Source organism: Lampetra fluviatilis, chromosome 12 (assembly GCF_964198595.1).
Source record: "Lampetra fluviatilis chromosome 12, kcLamFluv1.1, whole genome shotgun sequence".
Classification (NCBI taxonomy): Eukaryota; Metazoa; Chordata; class Hyperoartia; order Petromyzontiformes; family Petromyzontidae; genus Lampetra; species Lampetra fluviatilis.
The window spans coordinates 14,642,166-14,660,555 of record NC_136286.1 but is presented as its reverse complement, the minus strand read 5'-3'; the positions used below and the strand labels follow the sequence as shown (position 1 = coordinate 14,660,555).

Sequence of the window (18,390 nt, the reverse complement as noted above, 5' to 3'; positions counted from 1 at the left end):
CACACACACACTACATATACACACTACACACACACACTACACACACACCACACACACTACACACACTACACACACACACTACATACACACACTACATACACACACTAGAGGGAGCTCTAAAGAGCCCCTCCAAGGAGCAATTTTGGCCTACTCTTCCACGCTTGCCAAACGTCCTGCAGGAGGTGAGAGTACCCACACTTTACCCCACCCCGCCAGACGTGCCGGCCGACTCGCTGTGGCTGTCACCCATGGACACTGCCTGGGTGGACAGAGGCGGCGTTGTCTGCCACTGCCGCGCCCGGAGATAGAAACCAACCGGTGGATCTCTGGGTTAGAATCCCACGCGTGGTGACCACGACGCCACCGCAGCACCACGGCGCAACAAAGAATATCGTCGTCATCATCATCCATGTACACTCGTGTACCGCTGCATCGTAATTCAATGAAGCATCTTATTTGTGAAGGTAGCCCAGCGAAGTCCATTAGGGCAATATCTTTGGCAGGAGTAGCTGTGTGTAATCGCGTCTCTGTTGTTGCACTATCTCATCGAGGGTTTCGTCCAATGTAGTTGTTGCCCCATGTCCGCCTCGAATGAGGCTTCGTGTCGTGCTATTATGGGCTGCGGTTACAGCGAGCCAACCCACGACCATAAACTTGCGAGTTCAAATCCCGGGCAAGGGGTAATTGAGCCCACGAGCCCTCGAAGGTCAATCGATCCTCACTTTGCGGAAAACTAACTACGGTTTCTCTGTACACAAATTGCTCTTGCCATGGGAATGTGGAATTTCCGCAATTAATTCAGGGCTGCAAATGGATTTGTCTCCAACGCGGCACAGCACAAATGCTGTGGCATGGGCGCCGATCTTGGCTAGAGTCGCACCATCACGAAGAGGTATAAAGATTCAGCCCCTGCGTGACTCCTGCTCACGCTACACTCGCAGAAGGGAGCGGGGCATAGAGAGAGAGAGGGATCCGGGAGAGGGGAGAATGAGGAGTGGGAGCGGAGCAGAGAGAGAGAGAGAGCGAAGCGGGGAGAGAGGTGAGCATGGAACGAAGAGGGGGCGGGAGGGGGGGGGAGCGGCGCTGGGAGCGCAGCGGAGATCGCGTCCCGGGCTGGGCTGCCCGCGCCTCGCCCCCGCGTCACTTGGAGTTGCCTCCCGCCGAGCTCTTCGTATAAATAGCGGCTCACAGCACGGCCAGCGGACAGCCTCTCCGGGCCCTTCCCCGCCACGCACAGCGGCAACACTTCCACAACTTGCACTTGCTCCACCACCGAGCGGCAAGACGACGACAGCCGCTCGCATCACCGCGCCCGGTGCAACTGCCCACCACCCCGTGTCCCCTGGACCACGCCACACCGAGGGCTGCACATCGCCCGCCTCGCCCCCGCCTGCCCACCGAGCACCGCGCCTTTTCATCGCACCGGTGCCGCATCACCTGCGCCGCCTCCTCGCCACCGCTCGGCACCACCACCTGCTGAAGCTCTCGGGTGAGTGAGCCGAGCCGCGCGCGCGGTCCGTCACCTGCGCCACACCGAGCGGCGCGCGCTCCTCGTTGGACTGGGTGGCGATCGGGGCTGGTGCGTGACAGCCCAGCTGGTGTGTGACAGCCCAGCTGGTGTGTGACAGCCCAGCTGGTGTGTGACAGCCCAGCTGGTGCGTGACAGCCCAGCTGGTGTGTGACAGCTTCAGAGATCCGCCCGGGGCTTTTGAGTTGAGGGGTCACGGCAGGGGCGCTGTATCCGACCCCGCAAATTAGTTCCCTTTCCTTCGTGATTCACTCGCTGCCAGCGCGTTACGCGCAGACAGCTTGAATCAACACGATTTGCTCGCCGGCGCTCACAGGGGAGGTAACCCCAGCACCTCCAGCCGATTACTCGCGTCAGCAAAAGTCTCAGGTCAAGTTTATTATCCTTGTATCTCCGTTCCCGAACCACGGCTTGTAAGAAGCGAGCATTGCATCATCAGAGGTGTACTCTACTTTTAAAAGCGAATGCCCTAATCGCTGCTAATATCAAAGCCAGGGCGTCTCTACGCACGACTCTGTGCCAATTCCACATTTCCATAAGAAGGACGAGTCTGTATTGGGGGGGGGGGGGTGACGATGTTGACTTCCCGCCCGTGTGCGCGGTGCCGTCTGACCAGGTGGTGCTCATTGCAACCACCTACACCCCCCAGCAGCAGCAGGAGCAGCAGGAGCGATGGTGATTGATCGAGTTCCACTTGACCGTGGTGTGAACTCAGCCACTTGCGGCTGGCCGGGCTTGGGGCTCTGTCGCTTGAACTTCTGAACGTGCCCTTTGAGCAGCCCTTACCAACGCGGTCCCTACTCATATTTGTACATATCAAAACAATCCTGATGAATTTAGCGAAGTTCAACTGCTATTGCCTTCTTGTTGTTGTTGTTGAGCGTACTTAATCGTGTGAATGCGAAAGGAAGGCGATTGATTGCAGAGGCTCTCAGTGTCAGTAGCGAGGAGGAGGAGGCACCCTCGATCACCATTGCCCCTTGCTGCTGCGTGCGAATTGTGAAGGAGTTGCGAGAATTGTTTCGATGCGCCACAAATGTCGTGCCGCAGTGGGTTAACACGACGCGCGTGCCCGTCGTCGACGTCTGAGTAGTATAATGACAAGACGTGATATTGAAGCACGCGCCTGCTTCTGTTGTGTGTGCCAATATGTGTAATGATGTGTGGGAGCGCGCGTTTGTCGCAGCCGGTCCACCAACTCAGCCGTAGCTGAGTCGTGTTCGATTCCTGGTACAACAACACCAGCGGGATGGGGGGGGGAGAGTGGTTTGCAAACAAATCGTCCCTGCGCATCAGCAGTGAGACAAAGACGGCTGGGCCCGCGTGAAAGCGGCTCCCATGCAACGTCAGTGTCGTGGAGGTCTCAATAGGCGCTCACCAACAGCACGAGTGGTTAGCGCACTGCGCTCATAGTCCCGAGCCGAGTTCGAGTCGCGGCCATGGCTGGCGAACTTCGCGGTGAGTGACACCTGGCCCGGTTCCAGCATGGCGAGGTGTCACCACACGACTCGTACTGTCACCATGGCGAGGTGTCACCACACGACTCGCACTGTCACCATGGCGAGGTCTCACCACACGACTCGCACTGTCACCATGGCGAGGTGTCACCACACGACTCGTACTGTCACCATGGCGAGGTGTCACCACACGACTCGTACTGTCACCATGGCGAGGTCTCACCACACGACTCGTACTGTCACCATGGCGAGGTGTCACCACACGACTCGCACTGTCACCATGGCGAGGTGTCACCACACGACTCGTACTGTCACCATGGCGAGGTGTCACCACACGACTCGCACTGTCACCATGGCGAGGTGTCACCACACGACTCGCACTGTCACCATGGCGAGGTGTCACCACACGACTCGTACTGTCACCATGGCGAGGTCTCACCACACGACTCGTACTGTCACCATGGCGAGGTCTCACCACACGACTCGTACTGTCACCATGGCGAGGTGTCACCACACGACTCGCACTGTCACCATGGCGAGGTGTCACCACACGACTCGCACTGTCACCATGGCGAGGTGTCACCACACGACTCGCACTGTCACCATGGCGAGGTCTCACCACACGACTCGTACTGTCACCATGGCGAGGTGTCACCACACGACTCGCACTGTCACCATGGCGAGGTGTCACCACACGACTCGCACTGTCACCATGGCGAGGTGTCACCACACGACTCGCACTGTCACCATGGCGAGGTGTCACCACACGACTCGCACTGTCACCATGGCGAGGTGTCACCACACGACTCGCACTGTCACCATGGCGAGGTCTCACCACACGACTCGTACTGTCACCATGGCGAGGTGTCACCACACGACTCGCACTGTCACCATGGCAGTGTGGGGAAGCCTTCATGCAGTATTTGGTTGACAGGGGGCTGGTAGCGCAGTACTTGGCAGTACTTGGCAGTACTTGATAGTACTTGATAGTACTTAACTGGATAGTTTGCGAGTCTAAATTGTGGCATTTTAGTTTCGTCATTCATCCGTGATCATACAACCGCGCTCGTCACTCCCTTAAAAATATAATCGACGACGTTTCGTGCAATGGCCCTTCTTCACGACGAGTGTGTTGAGATGTTTTGTTAATTGTGTTTGTGCACCAACAAGTTGGTCATCCAAGTGGCGCATTGTGGTATATATATGTCTGTCTTACTACACAGACAGAATTCGGAATCATATCAAGGATGCGCATTGAACACAAATACCCATGGCAGCCTCTGCACCGCTGTGAGCTGGGAGGGCTGCGGTGCCAGGGTTCGCGATGACAAACTGAGGAAGAGACGCCGAGTCAGATGTAATCCTTGGTGGGAACTCCACGCACTTTGATATGCGACGCGCTGTCTCCACTCACTCAGCCAGCGTGTCAGCGACGCCTCGTCCTTCCACGCGTGCATCTCGCGACGATGATCGTTGAAAGCTGTCGCTGTTGTCTGAAGACATCAGACTTTCCTGCACGCGCCACAAAGAACACCTCCACTTCGACTGTAATCGTTACGTGTTTGTTTTTTTTAACAAAATATCGTCAACTCCGTGACGTGCTTTTATATGCGACCATCCAGGACAACCTGGACATCAACTGGCGCCGATATCACAACCGCCGTTCGGTCACCACGTGGCGGTGACGCACGCTACGGCCGTTGTGCCAGGCTACGTGCACCTTGAGGCCACGTATACCGCTGCATATACAGTCGATCAAAACCAAATAGATCGAAAAAAAAACAACCGTCACAGCATGTGGTGGGTTTAGTGCTGTTATCGAACGTTCCCAAAAATGCCAAATATGACGTCACGCGAGTAGGTGTGGGGATGTAAACCACACACGCACACACACACACACGCACACACACACACGCACACACACACACACGCACACACACACGCCTGGCCGCCTCTGTCTCTCAATTCCTGTGTTGTGACCACAACACTGCACTGGGACCTCACGCACGCCGAGTGCACCCGAGGGAGACCAATTCCAGCCCCGCGTATGATCGAGATACCGGAATGCAATCACGAGCAGCAACGAGACCGGGTGGCCGGAATCTTAGCGCATGAGACACCTCGTTGCGCGATGGCCACACACACTTACACACAGGTGCGATGTTATCACACAGACACGCACACACAGGTGCGATGTTATCACACAGACACGCACACACAGGTGCGATGTTATCACACACACGCACACGCGCGCACTCCCACAAGTCATCGATGTCTGCCTCTGCGTGAACTTTCTCACATCCGGCGACGTCTAAACCTCGACCCGGGCAGCGATCCCCATGCACGCGGAGATCGCTGCCCGGGTTATGTGGTCATTTCATTCTCATCAGACCCCTTGCTTGGCAAATGCAGAGTCCTCAACCCGTAGTATCCACTCTGCCTGTTTAACCTCTACATTGAAATGCTACGAAGAAGGAGCATTGGCCGAAACGTCGCTCATTATTTATTTAACGCAGTGTTAATCGCGAACGTGTCGAGGGCTGTTTTTGTTTGTTTGTTTGTTTGTCGGATCAAAGGCTGTGGAGCCGCTGGTCTCGGCGCGGCTTTGACACCTTCTCGTGATGACTCACGCACACACACATCTACAAGACATTGAGACCACGAGTCTCATGTTCAGGGAGAGATATTCATCATCTCTTGTCCATTGTCTATCTACTTCTGGATGACGACTTCTCCGCTACGGCGCCGTCCCACACAGCCCTGACCATATTTAAGCATACGATGTAATGATTATTGCAGGACCGTGATTCATTATTATTCCATCGCCTTGCTTGATTTGCCATAGCTGCTCATATGGCATGGCTAATTAGGATCCGTGAATGAGCACACACTCATGGAGTGATGTTATGAGTGGCAGCTTGCCCGCGTTCATCCCCCCACTAAAGCGTATTTCCCATCGTACAAGCAGCACCATCGCTTAGCAGGGACAGCCCACGATGCGCTCCCATCGCATACCACATGTGGCTGCTTCCACCAGATTTTTGGCCCGATAATCGACCCCTGTGAAGGTGGCCAACCCTGTCACGCGCTCCCTCACCGACTTCTTGTTCTCTATTGTTGCCACTTCCATTCTGAACTTCAAGGTTGCTGACCGCGGTGCTGCCAGTACACCCCGAGCATTCTCCCGCATGTACCTGCGCTAGGTTATTGTTTACAAAAGCGCTACGACAATGGACTTTAAGTACCGCGCGGCATTCGATACGAGACGGGTTCAAAGTGCGCCTCGTGTCACGCGTCCTGAATGAAAAGTAAAATAATGTCTGAATAAAACGTAATAACTGAAAAAACTTGGATTTCAAAATGTTACGTGCAAAAGAGGCAAATAATCTCTGTGGGCTCTTATTTGGTTAGCGAGAGGGTTCATTGATGATGAAGCCATACCAGCGCACTACCAGGTAACCGACATATCCCTTCATGAATAACACCCTCTCCAAATAGCCTGCCGCGTATCCTTGCAGACTGCTGGGGCATGCGCTGCGAGCGAGTGAGGCCATCAGGTGAAGTCAGTAATCCACAAGGCCGCGCGTCTTTGTATCCCCGCTGTTGCTGTTGACCACAACCCCACCAGTAACTCAATTTAGGTTGAATCAACCTCTGGGGAGGTCCCAGCCAGATTATGAATCAGTGTTGCCACGTTGCTGAATTCGTTCCATTCGCCCCGATGGTGTGCGTGGTCAGAAAATCTGACTCATGCCTCAGGTGTTGCAGTGCAGTGCGCCGACTATAACTCCACAAGCCCACACATGCACACACAAACAGACTTACCCTCTACAACATATATGGGAAGAGTCGACCAAATTTGCTCCAGAGTTCGCTCCACCCTTCCACCAGCAGTGGCTTGAGCAAGCAACTTGCAGGGCCGCACCATTGCCGCGTTTGCATATAACACGCGCTGACGAGCAGCAGCTTACAGGAGGTGGTGATGTGCTGTTGGCGGTGCTGGCGGGTTCGGAGTGTGACTCCTCGAGGTGGGGAGGGCAACACAGAGACAGACTGAGAGGGGAGACGCGTGTCCCCGCTCCTCCAGGACGCTCGGCGCGACCGTCGCTCGCGGGAGGAGGAGGAGGAGGAGGGCGACGATGGCGACGATGCTGGAGGGAGCTCTGCTGGACGTCGCCTCGCTGCTCGCGTCGCTGGCGGCCGGGCTGGGCTCGGCGCTGCTCCTGCTGCTCGTGTCGCAGCGACTCTGGGCGATGCGGTGGGCGGCCACGCGCGACCCCAGCTGCAAGTTGCCGCTGCCGGGTGGCTCCATGGGGCTGCCGCTCATCGGCGAATCTCTGCACTGGATGGTCCAGGTACACAGAGCCCCCCCCCCGACTCTCCGCGCGTGTCTGTGCGTGTGTGTGCCCGCCCCGTGTGCTCGTGGTGCTCGCCACCCACCCCCTCGTGGCGGTCTTCATCGGTGCTGCTGCTCGCGATCAGCACTTGCCGCAGCAGTCGGCGGCAGGCTGCACGGGGGATCTGTGTCCATTGTTGTGAGCACGATGGGGAGCACACGGCTGGCGCGTCTCTCAGTCTGTTCCTCGTGCCTGCAGCGACACTTCACGTGGACTCAGCGTGCACCTAGCCTGGCACCACGCGTTGCGGTCACGGCAACGTGCACCTAGCCTGGCACCACGCGCTGCGGTCACACCAACGTGCACCTAGCCTGGCACCACGCGCTGCGGCTACGGCAACGTGCACCTTGCCGGGCACCACGCGCTGCAGTGACGCCAACGTGCACCTAGCCTGGCACCACGCGCTGCAGTGACGCCAACGTGCACCTAGCCTGGCACCACGCCGCCACGGTGGCGCGACGGTCCGAACCCCGAACTTGCAACTCAGAGTCCCATCCCCCTCACACCCAGCAGTGCGAATGCGCGCAGCAGTCAGTCAGGGCGCGTGTGGTGGGGTGCAGTGTGGTGGGGTGAAGTGTCGAACCCCCGCTGGTAGGTCACGGGCAGACCCAGGAGCCACGGGTCGACTGACTGAGATGACTGGCTGATGCACCACCTGTGCCCCCTACTGTGCCAACTTGCTGTGCTTTAGCCACCCGGCATTCCGCTCGTTGTTGTGAGCGTCGCTCCTCCGCCCTCCGTTGCTGTTGGAGGGCGACTGCCTCCAACTGCCCAGTAGTAGCGTCCTTCACGAGCCTCCTCCTCCACAGAGGCCGATCTTGACACCGCTGGTACCGGTCATCAAAGGCCGTAATTATAATATATATTGGGGGGGACACATCCCCTCCAATAATCAAATATGCTCAATATATTGCTAAACAAATATTTTTAAAAATTATAATTTGCTACGCTATGTAAATAAAAATAACAATTTGCTAAACCTTGGCCACAATATCTGAACTTGTCTTCATATAACTATTCATAGATTTCTGTTTATATGATTGTGGTTATGGTTGTACTTTATGAATCCCTAATCTCTGCCATTACATACAATGAAACAAGAAAATAAAGAACAACAATGTAATTCAATACACTATTAGACATTATTGTAAAAAATAAATAAAAAGTCCATCCCATGTGTTAGTGAATTCTTTAATATTTTAGGCAGGAAATTCGTTTTCAAATTTAGATATTTTTCTGGGGGGGGGACCCCAGACCACCTGGAAGATTTGGTCCCCTCCAATGTTGACTCCATGGCTACGGCCTTGCGGTCATCGGCAAGTCCACTCAGCTCCACATCCTCCTGGACCACATAACTCCATCTCTTCTTTAGCCCGTGCAGTGCCCATATACACACACACACATATACACACACATATATATACACACACACATATATATACACACACACATATATATGATGAAAGTAGTTGTTGAAGTGGGGCAAACTCTTTTGGAACCAGCTTTTCGTTGCCACTGATATTTAGGAGACAATTACGGCAGTAGGCACGAAACGTCGTCATCAATCCGACTCCCAGGCCGCGCGTCCTTAGGACGAGGCTGTGCGTCCGTCCGTGCCTCCCTCCCTCCCTCCAGCCAGCCAGCCAGCCAGCAAAACTTGAACACAAGAGCATCATTGTCGCTAGTTGACGTACACGTACCAACGGGTGCACGGCCACTCTCTAAGTGTCGGTTAATGTTGGTTTCTGTGCACGTGGTCTTGTGTCGTGATGGCGTTGTTTCTACTGCAAGTGGTGAAAACAACAATTGCCTCCGCTATATCGTCTGGCAAGCCAGTTGATATCGTGAGCCTCAACTTTCATCCCCGGTAAAAACTGCACACCCCCCTCCCCCAGCGAGTAGTATCATGAGGCTCGATTCGTCTTAACATTCGCAATTGGCTGAACAAACGCTCGATTAACGTAGACCCAGTCATTCCCTTTCACGAACAAAAAGATGATCATGCTTGTGCCAAGATTAATCTTAGAAAGCGAATGGAATGACGCCAGCTTCTGGCGCACAACGACTTGTCCTGGTTAATGACGACCTGCCCTGGTTAATAACGACCTGTCCTGGTTGATAACGGCGTGACGCGATTCTACTTTCGTGACGCTCACTCGGCAGTTGAGGACAACTTTTAAAGGCGTCGCTTGCAAACTGAAACCACCGAGTGTTGCGTGCTCGCTAGGCCATGCAGATGCTTTAGGATTTGTAAAGATGGAGTGCTCACTGCTTGCTAATAACATCAAATCATCCCACGTACTGGGCCGATGTAAATATATACATTTTCTTAAATTGTGGCAAATTAATGTGCTCGTGGCACACGTGTGATACGTGATGAATTGTACTCGACCCACCCCGTACGAGAAACGTCACAGTTCAGGCCCCCTCCGATAAGACTCCACCTGACGTCTCCCTCCATGTCCACGTCGGGCCAATCTGACACGTGGTCGTCGTCGTCACAGCAGCAGCAGCAGCAGCGTCGTCGTTCAGCCGCTCCCACGAACTCACCTCCACCGAGCGGTTCCGTGGCAATGATTGTCGACTTCACCACTGCCGTTACCAGAACGAGTCTGTACACAGCGCACCGTCACCACAACCACTTCCACCACATTATTCACACAATCGCAGGAGACGGAGGAGGCACAGAACAGTCTACTTAGCTGGGCGGTGGCGGGCATGCACGTGGCCTGGAATCCAGCACTGTGGAGGCGAGGGTTGGTGGATCACGTAAACCATTCCTGTGAAACGACTTTCCCGTGGGCGTCAAGGTGCCATAGCCTTGTCTTGCCAAGGGACGGCAGTACAGCAAATGTCTGAACTCCATCTGTTCCATCTGTATGGGATAAAGGGTTGCCCCCTCGCACGCGTGAGTTTCTCCAGGTGCTACGGTTTCTTCCCGCACGTATAAAGACGCGTTAATTGGCTGAAAACATCTGAACATATAGAGGACTGCAGAGCTTGGGCAACTGTTGGGACCGGCTCCTCACCGCGTGGCTGCCTCCCCGCTTGTGGGTGATTCCTCCTCGCGCCTCTGAGTCGTTCTCTCTCGTTAAGAGGCAGTAAGTGCTGTGCGCATTACCAGTTGAGATTATTATATAATCATTACGACAGTACTGATTTTAATGTCACGTGTATATCTGTACTGAATATTTTCTCGGTGTTCTTGAGAGAGAGGAGCGATCGTGTGTTCTCAACGGACTTACAACTTGCTTTCAGTAAAAACCTTCACGATATATTTAAAACAACAACAGCTTTAATAATCTAACAAATCTGACTACCCGCACCGCTCCCCTTGCCAGAGGGCAGTGGTAATGGCCCGGGACCTTGCCGTTGATGTTTATTCTTGCACTTCACGGCACAGTCCCTTACATTTTATCGTTTTCGAAAATCTGACCATATTTACAGAATGCGCAACACAATCATGAGGATTGTTGTGGAGAATGTAAATCACAAAACAGATAAGCAGACAATGACTACTTTCTATATCTGCTTCTCTGTTGTGTTATTTATAGTCTGATAATTATTACATTAGTCATAATGTTTGCGATCAACCCGGACCCATATCTTAAGGAGAGTTTCCACGCTTATCACAAGTGTCAGTGCAGGTGAGAGCCCGATGAGACACCACGTGTCATCACCGATGAAGAGTTGATTCAACTGAATCAATGTTGCTGAAAGTATTCACTCCCAGAAAGCTGTGGGGCCGATGGGTCTTATCTATTTTATATTTTATACATGACTCGCTAATTTTTTATTCCTCGAATGGTGCGCGTTTAGTCTCTGGTGATGGTGTAACTATTTCTTTTTTTCAAAATACCGCGACACGAACATTCTGCAAAACGCCCAACAGGGGCTTCCTACCACACGTGACCACGCAGTGTTACTTCTCGTTGTGGCTCATCACAATGCATTTGCCCAACAAGCGGCGACGTCAATCGGTGGCTCCCTTTATTTACAATGACATTAAAAATACCAGAATACCTGGGGAGGGAATCGAACTGTGATGGCAGAGCTCAGCGGCGTGGTCGATGGCCACTGAGGCTGTTCAATCACCGCGTCGGCTCAGGTCACAACTGCGAGGTGATATGCATTATGGTAGTAAGGGCATGCTTATCAAATAAGCAAAATAAATATACCGTCTGTATATGTACAGGGCTAGTGCGCTTGTTATTACCTTCACAATTTCATGGGCATTTGATACCTCTGCCATACATGAATTGTCAATTAAAAGCATCGGTGAAATGTTAACCGGTAGATTTTGCACAGAGGTGGACGCGTTGAACTGCGAGCGACACACGCCGTGGACATGATTGTCAACAGTTCCTCTTGGTTCTCAACATTCCTCCGGCAAATCAATGGGCACATTATACCAAGCGACAACTTGATTTGATTGGCTCGGTCGGGCAGTGGAGGGTTATCGTTAAATAAATGGCGTGGCCCATCACGCGAGACAGTACGGAACTTCTACACGCAACATCAGCAGCAGCAGCGAGCGAGCTTGGCATGTCTAAGAGGGTAATGGATGCGAGAGTGAAGGTAAGACCTCGCAGGCGACGTGGAGCTGGGGGTTGGTGGATCACGGAGAGTTGGGGGGGGGGGCGAGTATGTGCGCGAGACAGCAATTTGTAGTGCAACTTAAAATGTTGTCTGTAGGAGGAAACACAGCCAGCAGGTAGCAGGTTTCTTATCCATCTGTACGCAATGTGGTTACATTGATATTGAGCAGGCGCGTTGGCACACGCATAACTTGACTGAAAAATAACAATTAAAGTGAGCACCTTTTTTCTGGATAAACAATACAAATCTTTGATATTACTGTTTCTATATCTGATCACGACTGCATGTTTGGTGAGAAGTTAGAAAATCCGAGCTCGATTAGAGTGGGCCCTGCCGACTTTATTTAACAAACATCTTGTATTTAATCAAGTGAGGGCCGATTACAATTAAAGTTTTAAGAAAAAAAATGTTTAAAAAAAATCGGATTACTCATAATAAAGTCGGTGCAGCTATACTTACAAAGTAGGTGTTCGTAACAAAGTGTTTGTTTTGGGGTTAGGCCACACGATAGTTGTAATGCTTAAACTATTGTCGTCAACCCTCCACCACCCGCCAAGATTGCCACGTCTACAAAGGTCTTGTGTTTACGTGCCGCTATGGTGATCACATTCTGACCGAGCCCAGCAGCGGTTTAAAGACTCTTCGTGACTGATTTCAACAACGAATGAGCGGCACGTGTACGCACACGAATAGACGCATCCTTCTCGGACAATGTGTTAGGAATGATCGCTCGCAATGCAGACATCTTCATCTAGGCACGGGCTTCACCTGCGCTTACTTAGTCGAGAAGCTGAGTCAATCAGTGGTGCAATTACGAGTCTAAATCCCGACTTGGCTCATCGTCTCTCATCATACAATCATCACCATCCCCCTCCGTGACTGGTACATTAAGTATCGTGGTCCCATGGAGATGGCCTCGTTCCCGCCACAGAACCGTGGATGTTCCACGACCTGTCTCCAGGAAGCACAAGGGAGATGAGCAATGCCCTTCGAATCGCATTCACGCGGTAACGAAGGAGGTCGCTCATCTCCCGAGCTGGTCCCGTGGGCTGGAGCCGCCTTGCCGCTGGTCTCGGCGCCGTGCACTGGCCCGGCGCTCTCCAAGCTCCGTCCAGCCTCCACACCTCCATTCTTCCCTCTTCTATAAACATCTCGTCAACACAGAATAATGCCAGACGCCCTGTGTTCTACAAAGCGCCTTGAGACTTGAGATACGGTCGCCGACCAAACGTTCCACGATTCAAAAGCGAATGTGTGGCGTGTGTAGTAAATAGTGAGCGTGTGACCGGGTGGGAAGGGTTGTGAATGGAAGCGGGGGGGGGGGCAAGGGGAATAGTTGTGGGTTGTACGGTGGGGGGGGGGGGGTCACGCGCGGTCACGCGCGCGAGGTGCTCGTCAGGGGGCGCTGCGCTTGAGAGCGCGCGCGGCGAAAGGGCCGCGTGGGAGCGCCGCGATGGGCACGAGGAGGCGGCGGTTCCGAGTCGACGAAGTTGACCCCCACCCCCCCGACCCGCGGACGCCGGGTTCGGTACCGGACTACGGCAGCAGGCTTCACTCCGCCTTGCTTCGTGGGAGATTGAATGTCATTGTCGAGATTTTTTTTTACCGCGAATCGATTGAGCGGAGTTTTAATTTCCTCTCTTTTGTTAAGCGGGTTGAATTTAGAAGCCTTTCTGTGTCACCTCTCCAATGACGTGTCATCATCTCCCAGCACGTGTCATCTCCAAGCACGTGTCATCTCCACGCTTTGGCGAGCGTTTCAGGATTTACTTTTGCTACTAGGATAATCCGACACTGTCCAATTTGTGCTCCAATTAAAGTAAGTCTTTCACCTGAAAATTATTTTAAATCATAGGGAATGTACCCCCCCCCCCACCACAATATATATTATCTTTGAATTGTATTATTACATTTTCAGGGTACAGCATTGCGAGAAGAGTTTGGGAATGACAGCCCCATCGTATTCTCCATCGCACGGCAACGTGGTCTCTGCTCGTTACCATCATGATAACACTTCTCATTATTATTATTAAGCTTTAGTTCGCGTGTGTTGAACTTCATTTCGCACCGTACGTAGCCAATCGTACTAATCAGAGGTGCGTGTTGTGTGTGCGTGTTGTGTGTGTTGTGTGTGTGCGTGTTGTGTGTGTTGTTTGTGCGTGCTGTGTGTGTGTGCGTGTTGTGTGTGCGTGTTGTGTGTGTGTGTTGTGTGCGTGCTGTGTGTTGTGTGTGTGCGTGTGCGTGACTGCGCAGGGTCCCGGTTTCCACGCGTCTCGGCGCGCGCGTCACGGCAACGTCTTCAAGACGCACCTGCTGGGCCGGCCCGTGGTGCGCGTGACGGGCGCGCAGCACGTGCGCCGCATCCTCATGGGCGAGCACGCGCTCGTGAGCGCCTGCTGGCCCGCGAGCACGCGCATGCTGCTGGGCAGCAACACGCTCATCAACTCGGTGGGAGAGGCGCACCGCACGCGTCGCAAGGTGCGTGGGCGCGGTGGGGGGGGGAGGCGCGCACCCACCCACCCACCCACACACCACCACCACCCACACACCCACCACCACCACCGCTCCTCCACGCAACACCCCGTGCTGACACACGCACGCACACACACGCACACACACGCACATGCACACACACGCACGCGCGCACACACGCACGCGCACACACGCACGCACACATGCACACACACACACACACACGCGCGCGCGCACACACGCACACACGCACACACACACGCACACATGCACACACACACTCGCACACACGCACACACACACACACACACATGTACACACGCACACACACACACGCACACATACACACGCACACACACACACACACACGCGCACACGCACATACACGCACGCACACACACACGCACGCGCACACACACGCGCGTCGTCGCTTCTCCACCCGTCGTCGCACCGCCGCGCGCTGCTCCTTGCCAATCCCGGCTCTCCCTCTTCCCGCCACGCGAGGCAGGTGCTCACCAAGGTGTTCAGCCGCGCCGCCCTGGAGAGCTACGCGCCGGGGGTGGCGCGCGTGGTGCGCGCCGCGGTGCGCGAGTGGCGCGCGCGCGCCGGCGCCGAGGTGCGGGTCTACCCGGCGTGCCAGGCGCTCATGTTCCGCGTGGCCGTGCGCGTGCTGCTCGGCCTCGAGCCGTCCCCGCCCGACATGGCCACCTTCTCGGCCGACTTCACGCAGTTCGTGGACAACATCTTCTCCCTGCCCGTCGACCTGCCCTTCAGCGGACTCCGCAAGGTGCCCGTCGCTCTGTCTCTGCCACGCACCGTGCCACGCACCGTCGTCGCCAGCAGCCACCGTCCCCCACAGCAGTGCCGGGCGGAGCTAGTGCGGGGCCTGTAGCATACAGTATGTTATAAAGGGGCCCTAAATAAAATAAAAACACGTAAATATTGAAACAAATAAGTGTATTACTTGCATTTTAGAGTAGTTGTATTTTTTCATTTGCTTTACAGCCAGACAAATCGCAAACCTTAAACACCCAGTCGTTCATATAAGTTGAAGGCGGTATAGTACTATAATAATAGAGCAAAGTGCAGAATCACTGAACCGGAAATGATAGCTTGAAAGCATTTAGCGCGGGGCCTTTGAAAGTGAAGGGCCAGTAGCTACTACATATGTAGCTACTGTTGCTCCGAGGATAATCCGGCACTGCCTCACAGCGATGTCTGTGGCCCAGGCCAACTTAAAAACGCGCCTGCTGTTTGCCAGTGCCATTCTGAGCACGCATCACTGCACGTTTGAATACTTTTCGCAAGAAAATTGCATGCAATGTTTTGTTTTTATTTTCAGCTAATCAAAGTAAAACGCGATGCAGTATATCAATCGATTGTTCCACATTCCGTAGCTGCAACCCGAGTGGGAAGCCATTGTTGCGTGCAATCGCGGGTCTTGGGAGAGGGCGGAGGAGTAACTCGATGACGATTTCCAGGGACTGCGAGCCAGAGATTCCATGCACAAGTTCCTGGAGAGCACGCTGAGCGAGAAGCTGGCGTCGAGGCACTCCGGCGGACGCACGCACGCGGACGCCATCGACTACATGCTGGAGAGCGCCCGCGAGCAGGGCGTGGAGCTGAGCGCCAAGGAGCTCAAGGTAGGCGACACGAGTGTGGAATACCTGAACCGGTCCTGGGACTCCCGTAGGTCGACTAATCCTCAAATGAGTACAATGAGTACAATGGGTAAACATCGCCTACTCGGGAGACAGAGTCGGCCGGACGTGGTGCTGGCCATCCGGCCTTCGCAGGTGCTCGCTAACAACACTTGCCCCAACGGTCCATTAAGGCTACGTGCGGGATCTTTGTCTTTGCGTGTGCCTGCACGTGACAGGAGGCTGCGGTGGAGCTTATCTTTGCCGCGTACTCGACCACGGCGAGCGCGTGCACATCGCTCGTGCTGCTGCTGCTCACGCACCCCGAGGCGCTGGCCAAGCTGCGGGCCGAGCTGCGCGCGCACGGCCTCCCCGAGCCGCCCTGTTGTGGCTGCGCGCACCGCGACGCAGACGCCGCCACAGACGCCGCCGAAGGGGCCGGGATCTCGTCGCCGCTCGCTCCCGAAGAGGCCGGGGACGCGAGCGCAGTTCGGCTCGAGGGACACCGGCGGGCCGAAGGCGAACCGGAGGGCGAGATGGAGGGGAAGCGAGAGGACGGACGACGCGCGGCGGACGGCGCCAGGGAGTGGCAGAACCGGAACGAGGAGGAGGGAAACCTCGCGGAGAGGACGAAGGTGGCGGCAGGAGAGGCGGAGGAAGGGGACGCGCGGGAGGACGGCTGCCGCAAGTGCGAGCCGACCCTGGGGCCGGAGCGGCTGTCGCGGCTACGGTACCTCGACTGCGTGGTGAAGGAGGTGCTGCGGATGCTGCCCCCCGTGTCGGGCGGCTACCGCACCGCCCTGCGCACCTTCGAGCTGGACGTGAGTCCGCAGGCGTCGAGGTCACAGTGCTCGCATGCCGTCACTGTATTGTGACTGGCGGCAGCTGTAATTTACCGACATCACGATGGCGATGTCATTGGCTGTGTCGTGACATCACAGTTACATCACTGACTGTATCAGATGGGAAAAGAAACTTTAGGGATCACAGACGTCACATGTTGCTGCAGATAACAGGATTCATGAATGAAATTATTATAATCATCTTTTTTCACCATACATGAAATATAATTTCCAGTTTTGGAATGGCGATATTCTTGGTGCGGTATTCTCCAAATAAAATGCAACGTCTTCCGTTGCCCTCTGGCTCTCATTCATAATTTAAAAACTCTTGCCTTCTTCTTCTCGTTTGCGCCACATATCCACCCAGGGCTTCCAAATCCCCAAAGGCTGGAGCGTGCTGTACAGCATCCGGGACACGCACGACACGGCGCCCGTGTTCCCGGACCCGGAGCACTTCCAGCCAGAGCGCTGGGCCAACGAGGACCCCGACTCGGCCGAAGAGCCGGGCGACTCCATTCCCGCCGCCGGCCGCACCAAGGGCGCCTGCGGGGACGCGGCGCGCGCCGACGCTCGCTTCAGCTACGTGCCGTTCGGCGGCGGCGTGCGGGGCTGCGTGGGCCGCGAGCTCGCGCGCCTCATGCTCAAGCTGCTGGCCGTGGAGGTGGCCGGCTCGAGCCGCTGGGAGCTGGCGAGCGCCGAGGCGCCGCGCATGCAGAACGTGCCCATCGTGCACCCCGTGGACGGCCTCCGCGTTCGCTTCTACGGCCTGGACGCCAACCACAACCAGCTGTAGAGGGCCGGGCTCGCCCGAGGTGCCCGTGGGGTCTCGTGGGTCCGCGTCTAGAGCTGGGGGGGTTGTTAGGTTTGGGGTTTGGAGTCAGGTTTTGGCTTTTAGTTGAGGCAAGGCACATCGGGTTCTGGATTAAGTCAGGTGTGGACCAAATTCGATCTGATATGGACCAAGTCAGATTGGGGCTTGCTTAGTTTCTGGGTCAAATTGGATTTGATATTTTCAGGACCTGGTTAGACCGAGCCTGATCGGCTTCGGATTCGACCAGACTTGCCTCTTGCGATTGAATTGGACCAATTCGATCTCCGTCTGACCAAGGCTGGATTGGAGCTGGGATCAATTCACGATGTCAAATGTGATCTAGTCGTGGCTTGCTGTACCCAGGTCTTAGCTGGGGCAGGCGAGACCAGGATGATTTAAATCGTCTCTGTGCCACTCTAGGTCATGTGATCCGAGTTGAATGAAGTTCCCTGCCTTCAGAACCATGTTGTTCTTCTGGCTCAACCACATCTCGTGTCAACAACAACAACAACAACAAACGATGGCAGGCAATCTTGACGCCGCTTCTCCAGCAGGATGATCGAGGACCAGAAGTACGAATGAGGATGCATTGGGCGAGATCAGTATTAAGAGCACGTGCAGTGTCACAGTCAAGCAGAGGTTCA

General features: G+C 54.7%; 1 protein-coding gene across 2 annotated transcripts; it reads left to right on the top strand.

The window, feature by feature from the left end:
- The first annotated feature begins 1,073 nt into the window (after nucleotides 1-1,073).
- Nucleotides 1,074-17,925, top strand: LOC144935213 (cytochrome P450 26B1-like). 2 transcript variants are annotated; one of them, XM_078861726.1, is made up of 7 exons: nucleotides 1,074-1,489; nucleotides 7,073-7,340; nucleotides 14,235-14,459; nucleotides 14,962-15,240; nucleotides 15,935-16,096; nucleotides 16,333-16,823; nucleotides 17,303-17,925. In XM_078861726.1, the coding sequence occupies exons 2-7, from the start codon at nucleotides 7,125-7,127 to the stop codon at nucleotides 17,832-17,834; spliced, it is 1,905 nt and encodes a 634-aa protein (XP_078717852.1). In that variant the 5' UTR covers nucleotides 1,074-1,489; nucleotides 7,073-7,124; the 3' UTR covers nucleotides 17,835-17,925. The 2 variants fall into 2 exon arrangements, with proteins under 2 accessions (XP_078717852.1, XP_078717853.1); XM_078861727.1 differs by having other exon boundaries at nucleotides 1,076-1,489; nucleotides 16,333-16,914; nucleotides 17,303-17,813.
- Nucleotides 17,926-18,390: the final 465 nt, after the last annotated feature.